At 58.2% G+C, this 24,488-nt stretch overlaps 9 protein-coding genes across 9 annotated transcripts; 6 read left to right on the top strand and 3 right to left on the bottom strand.

Annotated features, from left to right (window-relative positions):
- Window positions 1-43: 43 nt before the first annotated feature.
- On the top strand, window positions 44-1,129 carry B0H64DRAFT_38654 (membrane-associating domain-containing protein). The gene is made up of 5 exons (XM_062803138.1): window positions 44-109; window positions 183-531; window positions 606-725; window positions 791-998; window positions 1,069-1,129. The coding sequence occupies exons 2-4, from the start codon at window positions 239-241 to the stop codon at window positions 864-866; spliced, it is 489 nt and encodes a 162-aa protein (XP_062664958.1). The 5' UTR covers window positions 44-109; window positions 183-238; the 3' UTR covers window positions 867-998; window positions 1,069-1,129.
- A 1,010-nt stretch (window positions 1,130-2,139) lies between these two features.
- Window positions 2,140-3,678, top strand: B0H64DRAFT_38508 (uncharacterized protein). Its single transcript, XM_062803051.1, has 2 exons — window positions 2,140-3,138; window positions 3,243-3,678. Exons 1-2 carry the CDS (start codon window positions 2,336-2,338, stop codon window positions 3,409-3,411), a joined length of 972 nt encoding a protein of 323 aa, XP_062664957.1. The 5' UTR covers window positions 2,140-2,335; the 3' UTR covers window positions 3,412-3,678.
- A 422-nt stretch (window positions 3,679-4,100) lies between these two features.
- Window positions 4,101-5,324, top strand: B0H64DRAFT_38366 (uncharacterized protein). The gene is made up of 2 exons (XM_062802963.1): window positions 4,101-4,470; window positions 4,529-5,324. Exons 1-2 carry the CDS (start codon window positions 4,332-4,334, stop codon window positions 5,122-5,124), a joined length of 735 nt encoding a protein of 244 aa, XP_062664956.1. The 5' UTR covers window positions 4,101-4,331; the 3' UTR covers window positions 5,125-5,324.
- A 2,768-nt stretch (window positions 5,325-8,092) lies between these two features.
- B0H64DRAFT_38485 (uncharacterized protein) lies at window positions 8,093-9,346 on the top strand. Its single transcript, XM_062803040.1, has 2 exons — window positions 8,093-8,931; window positions 9,010-9,346. Exons 1-2 carry the CDS (start codon window positions 8,400-8,402, stop codon window positions 9,300-9,302), a joined length of 825 nt encoding a protein of 274 aa, XP_062664955.1. The 5' UTR covers window positions 8,093-8,399; the 3' UTR covers window positions 9,303-9,346.
- A 1,308-nt stretch (window positions 9,347-10,654) lies between these two features.
- On the top strand, window positions 10,655-14,026 carry B0H64DRAFT_314850 (uncharacterized protein; the record flags this gene model as incomplete). Its single annotated transcript, XM_062800220.1, has 6 exons — window positions 10,655-10,915; window positions 10,976-11,085; window positions 11,146-12,612; window positions 12,668-12,778; window positions 12,851-13,468; window positions 13,534-14,026. 6 exons carry the CDS (start codon window positions 10,655-10,657, stop codon window positions 14,024-14,026), a joined length of 3,060 nt encoding a protein of 1,019 aa, XP_062664954.1.
- A 115-nt stretch (window positions 14,027-14,141) lies between these two features.
- B0H64DRAFT_38353 (uncharacterized protein) lies at window positions 14,142-15,039 on the top strand. The gene has a single exon (XM_062802959.1). The coding sequence runs from the start codon at window positions 14,282-14,284 to the stop codon at window positions 14,909-14,911; it is 630 nt and encodes a 209-aa protein (XP_062664953.1). The 5' UTR covers window positions 14,142-14,281; the 3' UTR covers window positions 14,912-15,039.
- Window positions 15,040-15,063: 24 nt separating this feature from the next.
- Window positions 15,064-16,142, bottom strand: B0H64DRAFT_438506 (autophagy protein Apg5-domain-containing protein; the record flags this gene model as incomplete). The annotated part of the gene is made up of 3 exons (XM_062806357.1): window positions 15,064-15,254; window positions 15,359-15,529; window positions 15,635-16,142. The coding sequence occupies 3 exons, from the start codon at window positions 16,140-16,142 to the stop codon at window positions 15,064-15,066; spliced, it is 870 nt and encodes a 289-aa protein (XP_062664952.1).
- Window positions 16,143-18,129: 1,987 nt separating this feature from the next.
- Window positions 18,130-22,786, bottom strand: B0H64DRAFT_38328 (uncharacterized protein). Its single transcript, XM_062802937.1, has 2 exons — window positions 19,904-22,786; window positions 18,130-19,830 (listed from the first exon to the last, which is right to left on the bottom strand). Exons 1-2 carry the CDS (start codon window positions 22,565-22,567, stop codon window positions 18,325-18,327), a joined length of 4,170 nt encoding a protein of 1,389 aa, XP_062664951.1. The 5' UTR covers window positions 22,568-22,786; the 3' UTR covers window positions 18,130-18,324.
- Window positions 22,787-22,909: 123 nt separating this feature from the next.
- On the bottom strand, window positions 22,910-24,254 carry B0H64DRAFT_38336 (uncharacterized protein). The gene has a single exon (XM_062802948.1). It carries the CDS (start codon window positions 24,011-24,013, stop codon window positions 23,252-23,254), a length of 762 nt encoding a protein of 253 aa, XP_062664950.1. The 5' UTR covers window positions 24,014-24,254; the 3' UTR covers window positions 22,910-23,251.
- Between the last annotated feature and the right edge of the window lie 234 nt (window positions 24,255-24,488).

Below are 24,488 nucleotides of genomic sequence, written 5' to 3'. Positions count from 1 at the left end.
AGGCTACTGATGAAGGGTGTGACTCTTGGCCGGCCGCACAACGGGGTGTGTTGGTTGTGTTACGGAGTATATAGTCTGGCAGTTGCTCCCAGGTTCCACGAAAGCCCATGTATGTCCCAAGCTCTCTGCAAACCTCTCGTCATACATAACTCGCTGCCCAATTTTAACTACCAACAATACAGTGCTGGAACCTGCAAAGAAAGCAAAGCTCCACTGAGTGCCAACCAACACCACCAACATGATTGTCGCAGACCTCATCGCGGTCATTCTCCGCCTCGCGGAGTTAGTCTTTGCAGCCATCATAGCGGGCCTCAACGGGGAATACCTACGCGCCGTCCGGAATGCCGACTCGTTGCAGCTCGCGCGCCAAATCTACGCCGAAATTGTTGCGTGCTTCTCGATCTTGTTCGCCATCATCTGGCTGGTCCCCTCCACCAGCATCTTCGTCCAGTGGCCGGCCGACCTTTTCTTCAGCCTGATATGGTTCATCGCCTTCGGGCTGCTTGTTGACTGGCTGGGTGACAGTTGTGGGTGAGTGACATGACCCCTGGAAACACCCTGCAATGAAAACAATGATGCAGGGCGTACTAACGGTTGGATTTTAGCTACGTTTTCGACTGGCGCGAGATTTCCTTTGGCGGAGCCGCCTCGTGCTCGCAGTGGAAAGCCACCATTGCCTTTTGTTTTCTGAGCGCAATCTGCTGGCTCATGAGCGGCATTCTAGGGTAAGGAGGAGAACTTTTCAACACCCTACGCGGGAGTGAACCTGTCATGCTGACTGAAGGACTAGGACTAACTGGGTCCGCCGCCGTATAACCCCGGGCAACAGCGGCCACAACGGTCGTCGCCCTCGGAACCGTTATTAGCGGGTTTGGGCGGCTAGTCACCGATATCCAAAATCCTACGCCTTCGGCGTTATCCGGCCCAAATACGATACCCTACTGCCCCAATTGTATATAATACCCGATGTCTCCCGGTTGGGTGAGCCTCGTCTCGGAGTTGGTAGCCAGATTTGTTGCCTTTTGACAGTCCTGTTGTACGATAGTAGTAATAACCACCGCACGATAGCTCGGTTTAGACATAAAAGGCCGTTTGAGAATGCTTCCTCGGTATCTGCATAAAACATGGTCGAGGAACGGGAGATCATAACCATGACCCCTTCTGTTACCCCTGAAAGTGTGGGAAAAGTAACGTTGTGAGCTTGAGGTTGTTACCCCTACCAAAGCCTGCGGACACTATTGTCGGGCGACGCCGAAGATACCGCGCGAGATCAGTCGTGAGATGGTTCCTGAGAGTCCCCCAAAGTCCCTGAAAATACCTACATGGTAAGAACCCTGGGTATGCCTGGCTCCTGGAACAGTCTCCTGCAGGGTCGGGCCGTGGGTGTGGGCCGGCGTTGGCCTGAAGTCGACGACGTCACAAACATGCTGCACCTGGAGCAAAATGTGGGGAAAATGACGGAGGGAGGGTCCCCACTCTGCTTCCTTGACCAAGTACTTCCAGATTCCGTACGAAGTCTTGCAGACCTCTGCTCTCACTGCCCGATATGTAGGTACCTACCTAGGTATGTACATGGCGAACGGAAAGATCGCCGATCGTCGATCGCTGGTTCGAGCAGACAGATTCGTTGAATCTAGAAGTGTGGTGGAGGAATCAACAAGAAGTGAGCAGGACGGTCACGCAAGAGGGCCAACAACATCTTCCCAGATGGACGACGAGGGTACCGACAGAACTGAGTGTCTTGGCAGCTTGGCAAGCCAGCGCCACTCATAAGCCACAGTCACTTCTCGGTTGCCCCTTGATGACGCCAGTTCTCGAACACCACCTGGTTTCTGCCCCCATTGATGCTGACCTAGCAATGCACTTGCTCCATATTCTGTGGGGAACTATACCTTGCTGTCCCGCTTCAGTACCTGCGTGTTTGTGGGCATTCTTCATTCGCAGCTGCTTCCAGAGGGCGGATATGCAAGAGTGACGTCGATGAGGTAATGGCCCGCTTCTAGGCGATGCTGTTTGGTCTCATTAGCCTTTTCTTTGCCTGCGAGGAACTTGAGACCTTGGACGGATGCGTACTGTCACTGCTGAAACCGGCGAGGATGATGCCATTGACGCCATGGGAAACAAGTCAACGGCCCGGCTTGTCCAACATGCCATGAAAGCTGGCAGACATAGAGGGGATAAACTAGGAGGCGAGAGATATATAAAGAGGCCTCACTGTCGCGAAACTGTGACGACTGAATCTTCCATCATCACGCAAACAACACACTTCACAAACTCAAACGTTCCCAATCCTAAAGACAGCTCAAACAAGACACCGCCATAAACCATCAACAACATGTCCGGCATCGTTCACAAGATCAAGGAGGCCGTCCACAGCGACAGCAAGTCTCACAACGCCCCTGAAGGCACTCACGGCCCCCATAGCAGCCGTGTCGCCAACGCCGCAGATCCCCGCGCCGACTCTGACCGCGATCACTCTTCGACTCTCGGCACCGGCCGCACCGCTGGCCACGGAGAGTTCGGAAACACTGGCTACGGTACCGGCGCCACTACTGGCGCCGGTCGCACCGCAGGCCACGGAGAATTTGGCAGCAGCGGCTACGGTACCGGCACCTCGGAGGGCGCACACGGTCCGCATGGCGGCCGCGTCGAAAATGCCATGGACCCTCGTGTCGACTCCGACTTCGACAATTCCCGCACCATGGGCGCTGGCCGCACTGCTGGTACCGGCGCCGGTGCCGGCTTCGGCTCTGGCACCCACCACACCCCAGGTGGTCTCGGTTCCGGTACTACTGGCATGACTGGCACCCACAACACCCCAGGCGGTTTCGGTTCCGGTACTACCGGCATGACTGGCACCCACCACACCCCAGGCGGCGCCGGGTCCGGCATGACCGGCATGACCGGCACCCACGGCGCGCCCGAAGGCAGCTATGGCCCGCACAGCAGCCGCATGGCTAATGCCGCCGACCCACGCGTCGACTCGGACCGTGACGGCCGCGGCGCTATCGGCACCGGGCCCGGCCCTGCGCCCAACACCGCCGGCCAGCACCGGAGTGACATAGCCAACAAGGCGGACCCCCGCATCGACTCGGACCTCGACGGCAGCCGGACCATGGGAGGCAACAAGACCTATCAGTAAGTAAGTAAACTGTTTTCAACGCACACAAGGGAAGATCGCGGCTCGACTCCTCTTTTTGTGTCATCTTCACCCTCCGCAGGGCTAACCCGGTGACAATTAGATCTGGCGCGATGTCGGCACACCGCGACCCAACCGACGCCTCCCAAGTGCCTCCTTCGGTTTTGAAGAAGCACCTCGGGGGGCCGTCGATTGAGCACGAGGACGCCACCCACCATCGCGAGAGGCGCAACAGTATCAAGACGCATCAGGAGTCGTTCAGTGGTATCTGATTTGGTCTTCCTCGGTTGGATGGATAGCCGGGCAGAATGTATCATGACGGGTTATGAAGTCTTTTCTTTTGTTTTGTCATTGTACTCGGACTGTACTATTAGCAGATACCACGCAGCACGAGGTTATCCCCCTACGATCATATTGGTCGAAATTTGAAGACCGTTGCCGTTCGAAAAGAAAATGGTTCCTTGGACTAAACTCTTGTCGCGCGATTCGTATCGGTGTTGTCTCTCGGTCGTCTCGCCTACCCTACCGCCGCCACTTCATTTCATGTTGCTTAGGAGTAAGTGGCTTGCTCTCCCACCAGGTGTGTTTTGAAGTGTCATCGAGGGTTTTGAGCTCGGGATTGTTCAAGATCCCAAAGCTTGGTAGTTGCGCCGGAGCCACCAGAGACCATGCTGGGTGACGCCGGAGTCGAGTGGATTATTGCAAACTTATTCGACCCGGGTTTGCCTGCCAAACTCTTAAACAGGAGCGTATTTATGCCATGGATCCAATATTCGGCGCGCGAGTTAGCATCAATGGCATGCTGGTGGTGATATGGTATTGTGGTGTGTTATGTTATGTTGATGCTTTGTTCAAGGTTGTGGTGGTCAGTGGTGAGGTTCTCACCCGACAGGGCGGGGCCGCTGTGAGCTGGCCTGTGCACACAGGCGACCTCGAAACAATGGAACTTCCATGGTATCAAGAACTACTCAGCTCTTTCTTCGATGCACTCACAGTAAGGTGTTTTTTTTTTTTTTTATATGAATAAACGAAAACACAACCGGCACTTTTCAGCCCGCCCGCTCCGTGTCTTCAATGCCGTCGACTCGATAAGATACGAGTTTCTTTTGTTTATCTGCGACAAGCCGAAATACCCATCGACGGAGGGTCATTGTCCACCCAGCCAGCCATTCACGGCTCATTTTCCGACTCTATGGACCCGTCATTAGACTCGACAGTTCCCAGCTCGGATGAGAGCATAACGCCATCATCACTACCGCCATCGACCTCGATACCGAGCAATATCAGACGGCCCCGGGGCCGTGTGGCTAATGTCTACGATGCCGTCGCGGGTATGTCCTCCAACGGCCAAACACACAAACACCACACCCATGTGCTTACCGGTTTTAGGGCGTGTCACACTGAATGGGGCTCTCAGCGACTCGGAGACCGCCGTGAACAGAAGCAAGCGTCGCCTGAGCGTGACCTCTGGCCGCTACTCGTCGCGCAATCCGAAACTGGCCCCTGAGGAGGCCCTGTTTAGGCGTAAGAACGCGCCGGTCCGGTACGCCGAGCAGGACATATACTGGGCCAACGAGGACCTCCCTAATAATGGCCATCGTCTCCCCGACACCAACCTGCTACGGTCTGTACACGGTTATGCTAGTAGATTCTACGACGCAGCAGCCGGCCGTCTTGGCCCTCGCTGTGTCGTCGGGGCCAGGGCCATTGACGAGAGGAGCATGGACGAGACTGCACTATTGGCGGTGGGCATCTTGCTAGAGGAGGCCAGCCGGGAGAGCCTAGGCAAGAGGGGGGATGTCGTTTTTACCGAAGCCTCGACGGAGCCCAAGCTAATGGCTAAGACCATGCCGGTTACCAAGTTGCCTCGGCCGAGATCTGCGGGTTCTCAAAGTGCCGATGAAGCCCCTACTACTCAGAGCTCTCGAAAGGCAAAGCGGAGAAAGGTGGAGGAGGGAGACACCGTCGTGAACGAAGTATCATGACCAGATCCAGTTATCATGACCGGATCCAGTCTCATTCTCGATAAAAAGCAAATCGCACGCATCGGGAGCTGGGAGGCCCGGGGCGTCGGCCGCGTCGCATTGGATGAAGCATCGATTCCTGTTCGAGAAACGTGTTGGACGCACTCTTGGGGAGTTCGCCACCAGAAAAAGCCCTAAGAAACGGGCAGAAAGAAGGAAGAGCCTCCGAGACGTGGTTTTTAATCCTGCGCTGTTTGCCACTCCTTACTCGCTTCCCTGCTGCCATGGTACTGGGACTGGTAGCAGCGCCGAACCCACACCACCGGGTCGCGTCAAAAGCAACAAACCCGAACGGCGGGCGTGATGGCGGTTGGCCACTCAAAAGGAGCCCATCGCCAACTCTCGGAGGCGAAGGGGTTCGTTAGGCATGAGAGGCCAAAACCACCGGCTTCCTCGTATATCCACCACTCCCTCGACCAAATTTGAGGCCACGGCCGTCCCACCCCGGCCCGCAAAATGAAATAACATGGCTTTCTGACCTCTCAGCCGAGCACGCCGTGTTCCCAGGACTGGCTTCATGACTGATCACGTTACTCACCCTCCCACGCCTGCCTTCACATCCTCCGGTTCTTGTCACTTTCGGTTGCCGGATCGTCATCCAATCACCAAAAATTACCCTCCAGCAGCCGGCTTTGGTTCGCACGGTGCCGCCCTTACCGGTTGGGCCCAAACCGTGTCCTTTTTGGTGCTTGACCCGTAGCATCCGTCTCTGTACACGGTACGTGCACAGCTCACGATGGTCATGTTGGTCGTCGCAATCTGTGATCGGGGTATGGGGTGGCGGCCATCGGAATTTGTGAAGGGGCATCAGAATGTCCAAATATCATTACCATTCTGCAACGATCCATCCACCTTCCCTCGAGGAGGTCAGTTCTCGAAGCCTCGGAGACCTTTGGCCAACAGTGGCAGCATCTCTTGGTTACTCTCCACTCAGCGTCCCTCATGGCAATCAACTACCGGACGGATGATGTATTAAATTATTTGGTTGCTTCCCTCGGACACAGCACCCAGCATCGTCGTCCGCAGGCTCATGCCGTTCAGATATCAGGTGGCCCCCTTCGCCCCCTTTCTCCCTGGATCCGCGGCCAGCAGGCTCAATATAACAGACCGAGAGAGACGTGCCACCCATGCGTGTGGCAAGCAGCTGCTGGACTCGATGTTTCCTGGACTTTGGGATGCCACGGTTGTAATTCGGAAATGTAAATGCCGAGTTGTTCGAGTACCGTATAACCCTGTTGGCATCGTGCACGCACGTGGGTCCATACTTGTGTGCATGTATGTAATCTGTACTTTGTCTCAGTTGGAAGGGGGAGAGACGCCTTGTTGAAGGGTCTCGACACTTGTCGTTCGGACTGTCTAGGGTGTTGGAGGCGATGGCGCTTCCCGCTTCACTTTCTGTTTGATTGGCAACCAAGCTCGGCCAACCCCGCTGCTCTTCAGGGAACTTTACCTGTTCAAGTCCAAGCAACAACCACAATTCTGTAGATCATGTCCCCAGCCAGTGCCAGCCTGACGGATCCTCGGTCTGGTGCCGCACCGATATTCACCGATGGGGCAGGGGGGCTCATTGTCACCCAAGAGTTGGGGGTCACGCCACCTCCGGCCCGTGGGATCGGTGGCAGCGCTCAACCACGCGGGATTTAAGAATCACGGGCCAACCGGTTGAAGGGAACCAACCATGGACAGTCAGTTGGTTCTGTTCAGGCGGCTCGAGAAAACGTGGCGTGAGACTCAACGTCTTCTGTTTGACAAGGGCATGATGGCCGTTCGGGGCCCCCGTTGTCATCTTTGTGGATGATCGACCAGCCAAAGTATACATATGTAGACGGTTACCGTGCCGTCTCAACGACGACTGGTGGAGCTTTCATAATTCATTTTGCTCTGGGAGTTCCTGATATCCGAGCTCTTGGCTAAGAAAAGAGCCAAGCGAGCCGGTTTCCAGGTCCTCGGACCTCGCCCGCATTCTCGGAACCCCATTCTATCGAATGATTGGACAAGGCGCCTGAGCCCGTTCCATGGCCGTGTCTGCGGGCCGACACTAAAATAACATGAGCAGACACCAGAGGAGCGGCGGCGGGTTTGGAGGAAGCGCAAGTCTCGGCTCTGAGGGGCCCTGGTTGAGTTTGTGTTCAACCTTCAAATTGCTGTGTAACTCTCCACGAGGCTAGCAGTGGCTGGGCTTCGGTACGAAGTATGGATGTTGGATTGCCGGGGAGAGGCATGCCGTGGCAGGTGATGTTAAGCTCCTTTGCCTTGAAAGTTGACCTTATTGTACTTGGTATGTATGGAGTGTACTGTACATAGGTACCAAGGGAGGTCGGTGCCTTTGGTGAAGGGATGCACATGGGTATGGGTACTTGAGTGCCGTCGCCGACGCCGTGGACATTGCCGATAACTCGACCGCCGACACTGTCGTTATTTGCGACCGTCTTATTACTTGCCCTCGCGGTGAGCGGTGAGCCTGATGCTGCCATCACTATTTGAGAACCAATGAGGACGATCCCGCAACCCACTCTCTGGATTTGTGACTGTCACGGGAAGGCCTGGTGGAAAAGCGGTCCTTCCCCCACGTTCGGGCCCTGTCTGATTTCGAGCGGAACTTTGATTCCACACTGTCCTGGCATCTCCAGCTTTCCCACTTCCCATTCCCGAGATTTCGATTCGACGTCTTCGCGAAGGACGATTTGTTTTCCGTTTGCGGGCCAAGTGTCACCGTTGTGCGCCACTGATGCGGTGAGTGCCTTCTATTTTTCCTGTTTTGTCTTCTTTCTCGACTTTCTTTTTACCCCCTCCTCTTACCCCACAGAGTTTCACCATCGAGCAGCCTGGGGCTGAAATGGGATGCTTGGATTGATCGATGATGTGCGTCCGCAGGTGCAGGCCCGCGCCAGAGGAAGAGAGCCCTGGACGTCTGGCACAGCCCCCGTCCCAAGTCGGCCGCAACGCCCCGTTGTCGGGTCGTCGGTACCGCATGGTACATACTCGTTCGGCGAGTGTGGTGCGAGCAATCAGGGCACGGTGCGGAATCCGACCCTGGTCCGCAATGCTGAGCGCCCAAACTTTGGGTTGCAATGTTGCAATGGGCGCTCGCTGCTCGCTGCCCCGCTGTTCCTGCTCCCTGCCCACCACGCGCACTCATGCATGGCACCTCTCCCAGCGCTCTGTCTGTGGGATGAACACCCTTCCCACTTGCACTTGCCTCCATGAGGTTGGATGGCGACGGCTGAAGCGGCCCAATGCACCCCCCTCCCTCCGTCCGGCTTCGCCAGGGTGTTGGTGCTCAGGTGCATCTGGATATCTCGTCTCCGTATCTAGTGGTCCACTGCGTACCGCTCATCACCTCATCACCACGGCTCGGGGGTTTTGGGGGGGGGGGGCGAAAGGCAGAGAGGCCCGGGGCGCTGGATGAAGCTGGGAGGTTGTGCTGGTCGCCCCTGCCCGTTTGTTTCTGGCGTTGCATGTCTTTCTTCGAGCGAGTTTCGGCTTGGCATTTATGGGATTGGCGAACTTTCCCTGGACGCCACCCATGCGGCGGAATCGCTGCAATCGCGCTGGGCGATAAAATCAAATCTCCGCAACCCTCGTTCGGGGCCACCCATCCCCCGTCAAAAGAAATGGGACGGCTGCCGAGCGGAACAGAAGCACAGAAGCAAAAGAGGAACGTTCTTCTGGCCCCGCCTGCATGGCACGACCGAGGAAGGCTAGTGTTCGTTACCTCGCCTGAGTATCAAACCAGCCTCCTCTCGTCCAGAATCCATTGTCAGCCCGGTGACCCCCCCCGCGCTGACCAGTGTCACAAGTACCAGTGCTGACATCCTTTTTGCCGGTCTGGCTTCGGCAGGGTAGGTAGTTATCTGTCACCGCCCGTCCCACGCTTCCTGTCTGTCTGTCGCCTCCAAGCAAACGAACTTGAACCAGAAGCGCGCGAGACGTTGCAGCGAGGCGAGAAAAGAAAGGAAAAAAGTCCCAGAATCCAACGCGAACTGTGTGGAAGCCACTTCTTCAAGCCCGCCCATTCGTCGGCGACCCAAGCAACCGGCGTCAGAGCAAAAGCCGCTTTCCTCGAAGGAGTTGTAGCAGAGAGGAACCCCCCGGACCGAGTGGGGAGTGTGGAGACCCACCCGTTTGCGCGTTTCTGATTGTTCAGCGGCACCCCTGACTCTCTCCACCATCCTGGTTCCGCCCGGGGTCCCTGCGACGTGCTCGGCGCCGTTGATGACCAGAGCTCAATTTGTTTTCTCGCCAGGCCCAAAACACCGCCTGACCGGTTCCCGCTCCTGCCATTGACCGTGTCCTGCGACCGCTCCGTCACGCTGCGCCGCCTGACAAGTCTCGCACACGCTGGCCTCTTTCGTGTGATTCGATACGCTAGTTATCCCACTCTGGGGGCTGCAATACGTTGACGGAAAACACGGGAGCTGCCCTACCGCCGGCCTGCCGAAACCCGTACCGTACCCTTGGACCTTGGACCTTGGACCGAGCTCTCTTTTCGCCCTCCCCACTCCGCCCACCCCAAGTCGCGAACGCGCGCAACACAGACCACATCCCGTTGCTGCCCGACTAGTAGCTACTGGTTCCCTCCTGCTCAGCCGAACTGCTGGTGAGAGGCGGACTCCGATCATTGAACTGAGGGGCTCTCTTCCCAGTGCGAACCAGAGGCCTTCAAGTTTCTAACACGCACCCCCCTCCCCCCCCCTCCCCCCCCCTTCTTCGCGCGCGCGCTTTCACAGACCGCCTTGCGCCGAGGGTTATTGAGCTATTCAACATCTCGCGGTGCGCCGTAGCTGTGTCTGACGCTCACAGTCACGGGGTCTGCCGGATCCCCCCCTGCCTGGCTCGTCTCCAAGCAGGCGCGGGCTGACCTCCCCGCTTGTGCTCCATGCTGCCGCGGCAAGCTTCCTGCTGCCCCGTTGCTTGACCTCGCCTCTGGCCACCGCCATCTGGTGTCAACAGCATTCATGTACATGCATGTATAAAGACCCCAGCCATGGACCAAGGGCCGCCCGACACCAAGCGACCTCGCCTGTCGACTGGCACGTCATGGTCAGTAGTTGGGGGTTCACACCACGGCGTATCTCTGCTCCATCCCACTCCTTCTCCAACCGCCGGCCAGCTGCCTCATCATCCCCCACCGTCGACCCAGTATCAGCAGCATTCACCGCTTTCCTTTGCGCGCCCTCTCGGCCCCGGGGATCATCCTCCGCCTCCGCCGCATCCGCCTCCGCCTCCTCACCCCCATTCTCACCCTCACCCTCACTCGCATCCCCATCCTCACCCTCCCGCATCGCAAACGCCCATCGACGACCGGCGGCAACATGAACCGGATAGGTTTCCGCCAATGCAAGAACACAGGCAGCCTCCGCACTCGCCGGCACACCCGCCGTACCCCCCCTATGCTCCCCGAGAACCGATGATCAAGGCGGATCCCGCCGATGACACACTCCCGCAGCTGCGCAGGCCTCTCTCGACCGGCGGCAGCGCCCAGGATAACATGACACCGGTGACGCCGCATTCTGCTGTCCCACCGCCACCCCACTCCCAGCCTTACGGCGAAGACAGGCGGCATATGAGCTTCGACAACGGCCCGCAGCCGCCCGTGTACAGTAGGCAACCCAGCTATCAGCCGCAGACCCCGGTGCCGCACCCTCAGTCCTACGACTACCCACCGCAGTATGCGTCACACGGCGAACTCGCCTACCCGATCCAAGTCGCCGCCGCCTCGGGGAAACGCAAGGCGCAAAGGGCGTCTCAGGTTTGTGGTCCGGCCGAGCCCGGAGCGACGGCTGGCACTTGCTGACCGTAAATGCAATAGGCGTGCGATATGTGCCGGCAGTTAAAAGCCAAGTGCGACGAGCTCAAACCGTGCAAGAGTTGCAAGGAGAAGAAGGTTGAGTGCAAGTATCGGGAGGCCGTCCCGAAGCAGTAGGTTTTCCCCCTTCCGCCCGAGCTGCCATGGCCCGCCGACTGACGCGCGAGATACAGACAGGACAAGATCGCAGGAGACATTCTGGATACGCTCTTGGCACTGCAGAGTAGATTCGACTCGTTTGACCGGCGCATGGGCGGGATCGAGCGCGCGATGTTGCGCAACGGAACATCACTTGACATACAGGCCGAGCCCCTGCACGACGACCACGAACGGCCCGACTCGGCGGAATCGGCACCTCCCGCGGCCGATGCTGTCGGCTCATTATCGCCGAGAGAACCAGCAGCAGACCGTGCCCCTATCAACAGCGTCGAGGCGAGATCAATCACGCGTAATATGGAGGATGAGAGAGAGGAGGTGGAACCCGGGCCCGTCGTGCGACCCGGTGTCCCGTCCATTCCCATCAATCACACCACACTGGCCGCTTTTTTGCTCAAGTGGCGGCCCATATCTATCCTCGTCCGGGATATCTTGGAATCCGAGAACGTCAGATACGTGGACGAGTTTCCGATTCGCCAGGAAGAGAGGCGAGGCGTCCTCCGAATCTGGGGGCGCGGCGAGGGCCTGGAGAGCAGCCTCCGAGTCGACAAGGCGGATAGAGAGGCTCTCCGTGATGTGGGTGTGATGGAGATGGCACTGGACGACGTATCGGAGACGGGCGCGCCCTCTCCTGCCGATTGCTGGGGCGGCATCAGCGGCTCCCCTGGCCCGGTCGATGGCAAGCCCGTCATGTCAATGCAGACTCCGGACTTTAGCGAAGCGTTGGTGTGGAAGTACGTCAAGAGCTTCCACGACAACATTCAGAACATGCATCCGCTTATAATACCGCGCGAGCTAGACGCCATGGTGAAGCTGTTCTTGGACACCGTCCAACAGAGCATAAGCAGACAGCCGCAGAGCCGGATCGCCAAGTTTGTGAGCACGTCGTCATCACAGTCCGAGACCGGGTCCAAGAGGAAGCGGTCGCCTGCCCCGGACTGCGCCGAGTCGCCTTCGGTGTCGCCCAAGTCGTACAAACCCGCCTTCCAGCGGTCCATCAACAACGCGCTCGTCTTATTGGTGCTTGCGCTCGGAAAGATATGTCTGCACAAGGACAGGATTCCCGATGTGGTACCGGTCAGCGAGCCTCCCCCGCACGGCTCGCCTTTGGCGCGGAACGGGTACCCGGCGTCCCCAGTGCAGGGCTCCTCGCCCTCCCAGGCGTCCCACTCCCACTCGGCCGGCCTTCCTTCTCCCAAAGAGGGCTCTGAACGCCCCGGGCCCAATAGGCGAGCCTCGTTCCCAGGGGGCGGTGCATCCATGAGGGGAGGGACATCCCCGAAAAGGAACATGGACGTGATCCCGGGGTTGGACTACTTTGCTTACGCCACCGATATTCTCGGCGGACAATTGGCTGGCAATAGCCTCCGGCACATCTACGCGTACCTCCTGGCAGGACTGTACCACGGGCAATTGGGGAGGGTCTTGGAGAGCTATGCTTACATCAAGGAGGCCGGCTTTGCGTTGCAAATCAAGATGAGACCGTAAGCAGGCCCCGCCACTGTTGCTTGGGGCTCCATCGCTAACCGTGGGAAACAGGAGCTTGGATCGGTTTAGGAAGCTGCACGAGGTTGGCCGCCAGGACGCGGTGACGGAGAAGTCAGACAACCAACTCGTCTTTGCCTTCTGGACCTGTCTGCAACTCGAAAGGTGAGCCTGGGCTGCCAGCCAGACAGCGTGAGAAAACGTGACGAACCTTGCTTCTAACACGACTACTAATAGTGACATTATCGCGGAGCTACCCCTGCCGCAATCACACATTTTGGCGTACGAGGACATGATGCCGTATCCAAACATCCAAGTGGCGAAAGGGCTAGGCTTCGACGAGCACGTGCTTCAAAGTTATCTGGCGCAGTTGTACCTGCGCAAGAGGCTCAACCAAATCCACGGGATGCTATACAACCCGGAGAAGCCGCTGCCGCTCAACGCCACGTCGGGGGCGCCTGGTGGTAACATTATCGACTACATCCAGGAGACGATCAGCATGCGCTTCGTGCCGCCCGAGTTCAAGTTCGAGCCCAGCGATCCACCGGCCGGGGAGATCTTGTCTGCCCGGCTGCGCGCGAAGTACTGGGGGGCAAAGGTCATCACATACCGGCCCTTTGTTCGCCAGATTCTCGAGTTCAACTTCCAGAAGATGTCCAACGAGTCTCCTATGCCCGCGTCCGATTTCCGCTCTGGCGTTGTGGTGCCCGTCATCGGCCCGAACAACGACATTCCTCCGCAAATGATCGAGTATGCAGTCAAGGGGGTCGGTGCTTTGATTGAGAGTACCCGGGCGTTCCATGGCCTTAGGGAAAAGCGATATGTGGTGACAAACATTTTTGGAACTGCTCATGCGTAAGCACCCCTTCTCACTTTAGTTTTCGACCTGATCCGGCGTATTCTAACCCGATTTTTAACAGTCAATGGGGCAACCTCCTCACCCTCGCGGCCGTTTTCCGGGACCCCACGCTCCACGGATACATCAACGAGCAGGTTCTCAGGGAGCTCTTTTTCAAGACTATCTCCTTCTTCAGGATCATCGCGCCCCCAACAAGCGCGCTGCACGTCGACCTGCGGATTTTGGAAGGCATCGAACGGAAGCTCTGGGGGTCATCCAGCAATACCGAGGTAATGGACCATCCGACCGGGTCCAGTCTATCGAGCTCAGCAAGCGGCGGACCCATGGCCCCGGCAATTTCGATGCCGCCCGTCGCCGGGCCGGCCGGTCTTCGCTCCCCAGTTAATCGCGTCAACAACGGGATGATGAGCATGTCTCCGCCGTTGCCGTCGTCTCTTCCGGCGACGATGCCCGGGGCGACAGCCCCGCTGGTTGTACCACCACCCCCCGAACCCGGCCATGGGCCGCACCCTGGCATGCTGCCTCCCATGCAACCCCAACCGCCTCATCACTGATGGGGGTCTTGGCATAAGCTGGCGGTTGGGGGCGGCGATTCTTATTTTGTCTCTTGCACCTTCGGAAATTCCTTTATCGGCAATACATCTTGGCGTTAATGGGAGTTTGCGTCGGCCCCTGAACCATTTATCTAGTCTTACGCTGTATTTTTGGCCAACCCCCATAGACTAAGCTGGGGGCGGCCGTCCCCGACCCCTCCTCATCCGGGCCGCTCACAGGGAGCGCACCCTCTTTTATTACCATGCAACAACACCATGGAGAGGGGGCCGTTACACGTCTATTTCCATTTCCATACCGACGGAAAATGGGTTCGAAGCCACTTGTCTCGTCTCGGGGCCTGTTTCATAGCATTTACACGGTCTTGTTCGATATGGGAGCGGCGGAGATACCTATGTGCGAACATGTTTTGGTTGATTGGGTGGATTGGGGGAGCGGGGGCGGAATGTGTGTGGGGGGGGGGGAGGGTGGCGGCTGTCTTGTGGTTTTACCGTCTTGCTTTTTGGCTGTTCAGAGGGAGGCTTATTCTATTATTATGTGTTCACAACGAGGCCACTCCCCTGCTCCCGTCTCTGTTCGTTCTGGCTAATTGGATTTCGGGACTTTGCCTGGCTGTCCCGGAAATTCAAATCCTCTTTACTATTTCTAATACATACAAGCTTCTTGGTATCAGCATGTGGGTGGATGGAAGCACGGCGGAAGGTGTGCGAGTTGCGTGTCTCTCGGGGACGATCGGGGACGAGATGAAGGGGTGTATATCTCTGGGGAAAGGGGAAGACAGGACGATGTGCGTTGATGGCGGCGAATACATACACGCTGGGTTGCCGTTAGAAGAGGCGCTTGCCGTCGGCATGGTGGATATTGGGCGGGATTCGTGGTATCAGTAAATACATATATATACATACATCAGGGAATGGTAGCCCAATCCATGCAACGAAGCAGAACAAGACTGCCGTCACATCCAATAAGGCTTTGCACGATGTGTGCCGTTTCCCGACGTACGTTTGCGTACATCTGGAACGCAACGGCTAGGTTGTCTTCATAATAACACGACACAAAAACACAACCATCCATCGGGATAGGCGGCTTCGCGCATCAGCTCCTCTAGCGGCGCTCGAAAGGGGACAGGGCCGCCGTGGAGTATCACGTTCGCCAGGACAGGGTCCCGGCTGCTGGGGAAGAGAGTTGGGAGGATGCTCTTGAGGGCGGCGCCCAATGTCTGCGGGGTCCCTTTGTTCGCCATGCAGCGTCAGCCATTCTGAAGTGCTCCCCAGTGGGAGCCCGGGGATAGGAGGGAAGAATCTTGGGTGGAGGCGGAAAAAGCTCAAGCTTACTATTGGATAGTCGTGGCGGCACCAAATTCTGAATTACCTTGAAAGACCCTGGCGTGGTGTCTCCTGTGTCGCTGGGGGAGGAGGGGATGTAGATCCGCATGGGGACGTTTTTTAATGGAGACGGAGTGTTGAGCAGCCGTCTGTTGACCTTGCTGAAGGCGGCATGATCATCTGATCACCAAAGAATGTCAGTCCCTTTCGTGTGTCTCAAGTCAACAACACGCTAGCTAGATGAAACCCCCGAGAGGAGCTGGTACGGAGGGGAGGAGCACGCACTATCCTTGATAGCATTCCACAAAGTGGTACTGTGTTCCTTGGACAGGCTCATGATCTGCTTAGCATTGCCATTTCTCACAAAGTCCGCCTCCTTCGCCGAGTTGGTAAAGGTGTCGGCAATGTCCCACTCCGGGCCGTCACCAACCACGAGCCGCCAGGGAAGGGCGGTAGGCTGGTACAGGTCGACCAGCAGGCCCACCGCTAGGTTGCGCAGCTGGATCTCCTCATGGTGGAAGCTTGAGCACGGCAGGCCATAATAGAGCGACAAGCGGGGCAGCAGTAAAGCGAGGTAGCTGAATCGTGGGACCGACACGATGAAAGGGTTGGTGGATTTGGACGCATGGGTGATGTACAGGGGCACCTGCAGGCCCCAAAGGATCTGGGGGAGCGGTGTAGCTGCGTCGGGAGCATCGGGCGTGCCGGGAGCATTGCTCGCCTGGCGGTGATCGGTCCGAGGGTCGGGAAGAGGGGAGCCGGTCAGGGTGGAGGACGCCGATGGTGAGGCCATTCTGTGGTGTGACTTTCCTCCACTCATTTCCTAGACAGAGTTGGGGATGTCCGTCTCTGCTGGGATGACTCTTGCTTCACTGGGCGATATCGTCTTGTCTCTTCGTTGCGGGAACTGATACTGGCACTGATGACTCTAGGGTAAGGTTGAGTAAAGAGGTAAGTAGGTACCTATCGAGCTAGGGTAAACACGGCAACCACTTCAGTGCGGCGGTCGATGGTGGGTGGACTGGCGTTGCATGCTGCAAATCGATCGGGCTCGACAAATGGTTGTGGGGCGGGTCAAGGCCCAAAACTACGGGTCGATGCAGCTTGGTCGATCTGATCTCCGTCCGAAAGTCGACAGAAGAAGCGCTGCAAGCAACAAGCCTCTTGACCGGCAACAGACATTGCCGGGGGGTGGAGGGCAGCTCCGTGTCAGTTGGGACTGCCCGGACTGCGGGGTCGCTCTTGCTGTGTCGCGGCTTGAGGGGTCAAGGCGGGCACGGCGGGGTGATCAAAACCAATCAGGTTCGGCATGCACTGTGCAGATCCACTGTGCAGATCCACTGTGCAGATCCACTGTGCAGCTTCCACTGTCCCCATCCGTACCTCCCAAGTCCAGAGCAATTCATCCCTGGCTCGAGCCGAGCCAATCTTGCAGGTTTGCTTCGGAAGCGCAAGTGATGATGCAGCACTGCAGGCAGGTTGTTGGGCTGCGCTGTCCCCGCCGCTCGGGCAAATCCCGATCTTTCGATGCAGGTTGGTCTTCCAATCACATCTCAGCCAAGTCCCACCGTCAAACGACCCCAGCATTCCCGGTCACTGGTATGCCCGATGAAGTCCAGCGAGCAAATCTCGCACTTCAATGGCTTAGGATCAAGTACGTGATAGGTATGCTGGTATGCAAGTATGGGCAAGACCAACATGTCCAACTCGGCTGGCCTGTCTTTGGCCCACGTTGTGCAAACGCGCCCTCAGTCATTGCCGGGGATTCAGTTCCACGTGGTTTGAGGTTTGATATATTTCGTAGCTTCTCGCCCGGGAAGGTGCAACACCGCGTTCGGGCTTATTTCAGGACACAGCGGCCACCACCGCGCGGGAGAAGCCCATTCGGCGTGTTTCAGACGTACACCGCGGTCGATCCTCTAGTCCGCTATCCTCACCGCTTCGTCTAAGGATGTCGCTACCAGCTGACCCCTGAATGGGCTCACCAGCAGTCAGGAGCAGCAGGCTGGCAGCCAGATGTGATGAAAGCCAGCACGCGTGCAGAGGACATCCGGGCAGACCAACAGAAGCAAATAGGCCTGCCGCTTTCCGTCACGGCTACGAGCAGCACGTACGATGCTGACGCGACAGGTCACAGCTCAGAACCCGCTAGGCAAGCTCGACCAGTAGACAGCGACGGCCATGTGACACCGAAAACAGTGACAGCCATCTTCTTTGTAAATCGCTCCCCGAGCTGCCGTGTTCTCGACGCCGCCGGAGCCCTCGGCAGGCGCCTCAACCTGGCTCTCCGTTCTGGCCTGCGCCAATGGTTCCATGCAACCCACGAGAAACCGGCGCCCCATCCTGTGCTACCCCAGAGCTTATCGGGTAAACTTGGGGTGCACAGCCCCTTACGAAGGTCCATACATATCCTGCGTCTTCAAGAAGGGACAAACAACCCGGGGTCTCATGGTCGGGCTGTTGCGGGTGGGCGACGGCTTTTCGCCGCTTGTAGCACTTGGTGGGTTGGGGCTGCGGCTGAGAATGGGTTATGGATGGGGGAAGCGACAAATCGACGTTCAAGTTCGGCGCTCCGAGCATTATGATACCGAGCGCGGGAAGGCTAGCCGTGTGCATGTTCAACCAAATGTAATTTTGCTCCATCCAGATTGAAAAAGCCTCCCCTTGGTATCGCATATCCGAGCCGTGGTGGGCGACGCGCACAACCCCCAGCATGTCTAATACCCGCGTTGAGGAGAAACAAGCGTAGCCAAGAAACGAAAAGGAACAAAGAGAAGAAATGCTGAGGGAAAATGATTGGAAAATGTCCCGCGCGGGATCCCCTCCGCCCAACTTTTCGCCCAAATGCCTGGAGAGATATTCCCACCGCTCCATTACATGCAGTTAGAAGGTACAACGGATGGCTTAAAAATGTACAAAGAAGCGAAAAGCCACCGCCGAGGAGGCTATCCAAGGCTGGGTAGCATGAGATAGCATTAGGAAATACTAGGCTTCTTCCTCCTCCCAAACACCTTGGAGATACCGTTCGCCTCGTCTCTCTCCGCCGGCCCGGGGAACTGGTTCGCCATCGGTGTCGCGCCAGGCGGCGGCCCGGAGTTTTTCAGAAAATCGGCCAGGTCCGATGTTTCCCGACTCGAGATCGAAGCGGGCTCGCGAGGCTCGAACCTTTTCATCGGCACCCGCCCTCCAGGAACACCTGGTCCGCCACCCATCATGGCCGCCGCCTTGGATGAGGTCCGAGCTGGGTGAGCGTGATTCGTGGCGCTAGGCATGTTCACTTGGATAGGTACGTGGCCACCCTTTGGCCCCGTAGCTTTGTTGATGCTCTTAGACTCCGGTAGCTTGGGGCCAGCAGAACGTGCCGGCCCCAACGTGCCTGAATGCGTGCTATCCCGTCTCGTAAATCTAGCCATTAGGCTTGACGCACTGGCCTTCTTCTTTGGCTGCGACGCGCTCCGTGTCTGCTTGATATTGAAGGGCTGCGTAGTCGGCTCTGGCGGCGGCGCGTAGTTGTTTAGGAAATCGATCAGACTCTCCTCCTGCGCCCTCTTAGGCAGCGGTGCCGGCTCCTCTTCGTCTTCAAACTCTTCGTCGCTCAGATCGATAGCGTAGGGGTCACGGACGCGGCGAGTCTTGCGCGTCGGCATCGGCATGTCGCCCTCCGTCTTATCATACGACATCGGTTTGCTTTTGGCAAGCAAGGCACTGTGGGAGTTGATAGACGATTGGACTGAAGGCGGTACCGAGGATTCAGTAGCGTTGGTCGACGCTGGACTGCTTCTGAACTCGATATCCTTCAGCTGGGCGTCCACGGCTCTGCCCCCAACCGCAGAAGACAATTGATCCGAATCCATAGTGGTCCGGAATGGAGCAACAGTCCTCGGAATACGCGGGTTGCCCGTGCTGCTCGGCGGTCCACGTCGGATAAAGTCAATCAAATCGGAATTGTCGTCCTTGTGATCGACAGCCGCACCGCGAGGTTGAAGCTTCGGTCGGTTGGGGTTGCTCGTCGTGGACATCCGGCCGGTCTCGACACTGATGTTCGATACAGAGCCGGGATTTCGTACCCTTCCTGATCCCGCAGTTCCAGCAACGGAAGCGGAGCTACCGCCAGGAGGACCAGTCGACCGGATAAACTCGGCGAATTCGGCCATGGACTCACGGGCTAGCCTCGGATCTCTAGCCTGAGGCCCAGCCGTGACCCGGGGTTTCGACGGCACCGGGGGAATCGATCGAGGTACAACGCCGCCATGTTTACCTGTGCCGGTACTAAAGTTCCGGCTTGCCTGGTGCATATCAGTGATGGAATGCGAACCCGAGCCCGGCGAGCGAGGCGCTGAAGTTGGCGTTCTCGCGTCATTTCGAGGGACCGACGACGAACGGGAGCGGGACCCGTTCCGGCGAGCCTCTTCACTTTTGCGCGCCTTGACCGAAACGACTGGGCTAACAGCGGTGATCGACCGGCCCGGCTGGGATTGGGGCTGACTCATATGTTAGGACTGGCTTGAACATCGCACCATGATGCAATACGGGAAAAGGACGGGCTCTCCTTACCTCTAGATCGCGCATGCTCTCAGGAGTCAATGTGTACTGTATCGTCTGGTCGCTCTGGATGAGTTCCTCAAAGTTCCGTACGACATCGATACGAGCTTGCATCCCCTCTTCCGAGGTCCGAACGGCTTTCAATTTGATCGAGGAAGGCGAGTCAGACGAGGGCTGCTGCCGGTTCCGTCCCGCCGAGGGCTCGCGAGGCCGAGAGGAGGACCCCTGAGACGGGCTGCGGGCACGGGAACGTTCAGCCGACACCTGGCCAATGGCTGCGGGTTGGCGCAGGGCCGACGTGTTGGCAACGGCTTGCCTTCCTGCACTTCTTTCAGGGACAGCAGGAGGCTGCGCAGCGGGAGAAGAGCGGTGCCGTTGGCCGTCTGACCGAGGCGACGCCGTGACTTCTCTCCCCTCCGGTAACACCGGCATCGATTCAATAAAAAAGGTACCGCTGGTTATCGACGCAGTCGACACCGGCGACGAAGTAGCGGGTAATATGCTAACTTTCGAGAGGGATCTCGGGGGCGTGGAAGGCTCCGGTACGCGTCCCTCTGCAACCGTACCCGCTGATTCGTACCGGTCCTTTGTTACCGGCTCTGGGACGGTCGGCAGGCTGGTTCCTGCTCGAGTAGCGGGAGTGACAGGCGTGATCGGTGACACAGCATAGTCTCTATCGGTAGGCTCTTCAGTCTCGGAAATAGAGACGCTTGCCGCGAGCCCAGACCTAGCTCCGTGGTTGACAACCAACCTGCCACCTGAGCTGCCATCGACGTGCTGCTCTGGCTGATCCTCTGGGACCGGAGGGGTGACCGTGCGACTAGCGTGTGACGGGCTGGAGTGGCGAGCTGACTCCGCAATGACGACCGAGTTGCGTCGCGAACCCACCGCCGGGCTACGGGGGCTGGTTACTTCGATCAGGCGCGCGGAATGTATGCTTGGCGTGCGAACCGGCAGGTTCGTGTTAATAGAAGCAGGCTTTCCAGGGTCGGAGGACGCTGTTGACGGACTTCGGCCGAGGATCGAGACCCTCGAGGATCTGACGATTCGCGGCTCTTCAATAGACACCTCGTCATCGTCTTCGTCCTTCATGTCATCCTCCTCGGTGGCCTTTTCGCCAGATACGATTCCACTTCTGGCAACGGAGGCCTCGGTAGCCGGTGTTTCCAATGGCGTTGCTGCTGGAACGGGAGTCACAATATCGGCCGAGTCGGCATCCTCCGGAGGATTTTGCACCGTGCGCACTTCGCTCGGCTCCTCTGACTGGGGTTCGGCGGTCGTGAAAAAGCGGGCGCGAGCAACCGCCGGCACCGAGCTTGAGCGTTTTCGGGCGACCTGCGGCCGGGATGGGTTGGGCGACAGCGCGTCGCGCGTCGCGCTCGTTCGCAGTATTGTCATACTGTTTCGACGAGCCGGCACGCTTTCCTCTTCCGCGTCGAAGTCCTCGGCCTCGTCGTCGCTGGCAGGGGCGAGGCCGGGAATCTCGATTTCCGCAACGTCATTCGGCCCTAGCGGTAAAGGGATGCCAGCAGCAACCAGATGGTCTTCCAAGGGCTCCCGAGAATCCGCATCTTCGTCCAGGGAATCACTTGGCACTTGCTCGGCCGCGCCGCCGGGCTTAGCGTCGGACTCCGCGTCAGGTTCGGGAACGGTGGCCGGAACTGCGAACTCGGCGGCACTGCTAGGCGAGCGCAAATGGCCAGACGCTGAGTGCAGGGAATCCCTCGAGTAGGATCTCGCTAGGCGATCCATGGAGCTGGTGCCGGGCGACCGGATCTTCTTTTTCCACGACCGCCACAGCCGGCCCAGCGTCCGGTCAAGCGCGACACGCTCCATGTCGAGGTCCTCGACCAGGATCTTGTCGGCAACACCCGTGGGGCTCCGCGCACCTTCCTTGAGCTCCTTGTCATACTTGGAGCGCAAGCGGTGATAGGCAGCTTGGCCGGCGACAATCAGAGCCTGTTCGCCCATAAATTCCAGGATGGATGTCAGAAAGATGGCGACAGCAGGTGAAACGGCCTCGGAAAGCTGGTCATCTGGTCCAGTATTGAGATGCCCCTGCTCCATGTAGTAGTCCTCGTCCTCTTCTTCCATGTCCCCAAGCGACGAATAGACCATGCAGCGGAGGCGGGTCCTCTTCCAGGCCAATTCCAGATCCCAATCAGACGGCGATGCAGCGTTGCGAGCCTGCGAGTGACCACCATCTTCATCGTCCCCACCGAGATATTCTCTCAACTCCTCATCGGCCTGGTTGACGGCGTCCTTGGCGAGCTTGGGCTTCAGCACCTCGGCCACGGCCGGGCGCAGGGCGGAGAGCGTAGTGGCGCGCGAAACGCAGAGGAAGTTGAAGAGCAGCTGATCCAGAAAGTTGTTGATCAACTGTAATGCGGCGGGCGACACGGTAGCGGCCTCGCCCGACGGCTCGATGCCATGCTGGTCGTACCATGTTTCGGCATGGCTGTCGTGGTCGTTGGTGACAATTTGCGAGGCGGCCGATGAGGCGATGAAGGCCGGTTCGGGTGACACTGACAGCGGAGGCGACATCAGGCTATGTGCGACGGTCGACGGCCGGTCGCTGGATATGCTCTGTGTCCTCGACCGCGACGGCATCCTTTGCGGAGGAAAGGCGACGCCCGAAGAGGGTCGGGATGCGACCGGTTCTAATGGGGAAGTCATGGGTGGCCGTGGCAAACAGGCGCCGGGCCCGGCACAGTGTAGATTTTCCCGGAATTACGGAACACTGCGCTGCTGTTCAGCTGCAAGGCGTCAACCGCCAATTTGGGCTGTTAAAAGGTGTGACGGGACTGTGACAGCGCCACGCATTCGATCGATTTACTTGCTCGTTCCGACGTGCAGCACAGGGCTTCGAATGCGGGTGGCCGACCGGCAGATGCGTTGCGCTGGGCTGCGGTGCGGTGTCGTTCTTAGGGTGGTTGCTGTACGTGTGGCCGAGAGACGGACCGGGGAGGACTTGAATTGGACCGAGGGATTGGACGCTGGGAATCGAGGATGCGAGCCAGGCAACGGTGTTTCGATCTCGCAGGGCTGTGATGGGGAACTCTAATCTTTGTTAGCCGATCGGATACGATTCGCTGGCCGGCGCAATCGCGGGTGGCGGAACTGAAACAAAAGCGACGCTGGGGACTCGAAACTCGACAGAACAGGAAGGCGGGTACAGAAGACTCCCGTGACAGCCGGGAGACGAATGCGGCCGGGGCACTTCCCGGGCCCGATGGTTGGATATGTGAGAGACTGCGGGCCAGTGGCACATCACGCAAGCCCCGAGTATCGCCGTACAGACACATACAAAGACCAAGGTCGGACGCTCACGCGGCACCCAACCGTGTCAGCATTGTGACCTCAGTTTGGCGGCGCTGGCGCATGCGTGAGGCAATCGCCAATCTCAGTGGCCATCGCCAGGTCCCATGTCGAATGGCACGGGAAAAGGGAAGCATAGGCGGGGCGCGAGCCGGCAAAGCACGGTATTGCATGCCAGCGAGAGCCTCGAACGAAAGCGGGCGACGACAGCAAGGGCAGGCGTGGGCAGGGGCAGCTGCAGTTGTTGGGGCTGAGGACGGGGGAGAAGCGCTCCCCGTTCGGTCGGAGAAGAAGAACGTGAGACGCACCTGCGAGGCGACTTCTCAGTGGCAGACCACTGGCAAGCTTTGATCGACGCCACTCATGGACAGAAAGATTGGTGGTCGGCTGGCGCTTGGTTGGTGTTGCACGAGCAGGATAAGGATAGATGGCGACGTTTGCTGTATATTTCGGCGCAGTAAGGCAGGCCGCTGGCACAGCGATCGGAGGACGCGCGGATTCGCTGATGTTCGACGCTGCCGGAGTAGTTGCTGTGTACCGTGTAGGTAGCATGCAGTGCAAGATGACAGCTGCGGTCTGTGTCGGGGTCAGGTCACCCCAAGTCAAGTTCGCTCGTGTCGTCCCTTTCTCTGATAGAGTTTGGGAGAGAGATTTCCCAGTCTCCTGAGGTGCTCCCGGCCATGGGGGTACACCAGGTCCAGGGTTCGACATGGTCCATCGGCAGCTCCAAGAGCGGTTTAGTGCACTGAAAGGGGGAAGTTTTGAGATGAATTCCCGGTTGTTTGAGTGGGCGATCCATCCCATGCGCCGGCAAGGGGGTTCGTCTTGGCTCTGGCGATCCTGGAAATGGCCCGGCTGGCCCCAGCAAGGGTTTGACGTGGGTCGCCCGCAATGGACCGGGCTTTGTTTCCCGGGCTTATTCCAAGTCCTGCGGGGAGATTCCAAATAACTAGGTGCCGTCCTCGCTGGACGTTGTCACCGATGGAACCGATTTGCGGCGTACTCTGCAATTCAGTGTTTCTTGCCGGGCTTTATGCGGTCGATGTGAGGGCTAAGTCTGAAGAAATGACGGCATGCCCGTGTCTCCATTCTCGGATGAAAATATGAGTGGGGTCACTGTCGGCAGAGGTGGGATCGGTGCAAACGGATGGTCAGATATCCCCTGCACCTCTCCACACTTGAAATTTCGGGGCCCCTCGTAGTGTGGAGCACAAGCGAGCTTCGAGATGCGTCGACACAGAAGCTGCACACCGCGTGTACATACTGTGTAGTCATCTAT

The sequence above is a fragment of the Chaetomium fimeti genome (genome assembly GCF_033439085.1).
Source record: "Chaetomium fimeti strain CBS 168.71 chromosome Unknown B0H64scaffold_1, whole genome shotgun sequence".
Lineage (NCBI taxonomy): Eukaryota > Fungi > Ascomycota > Sordariomycetes > Sordariales > Chaetomiaceae > Chaetomium > Chaetomium fimeti.
The sequence above is the reverse complement of the archived record's forward strand: the minus strand, read 5'-3'. Positions and strand labels throughout refer to the sequence as shown.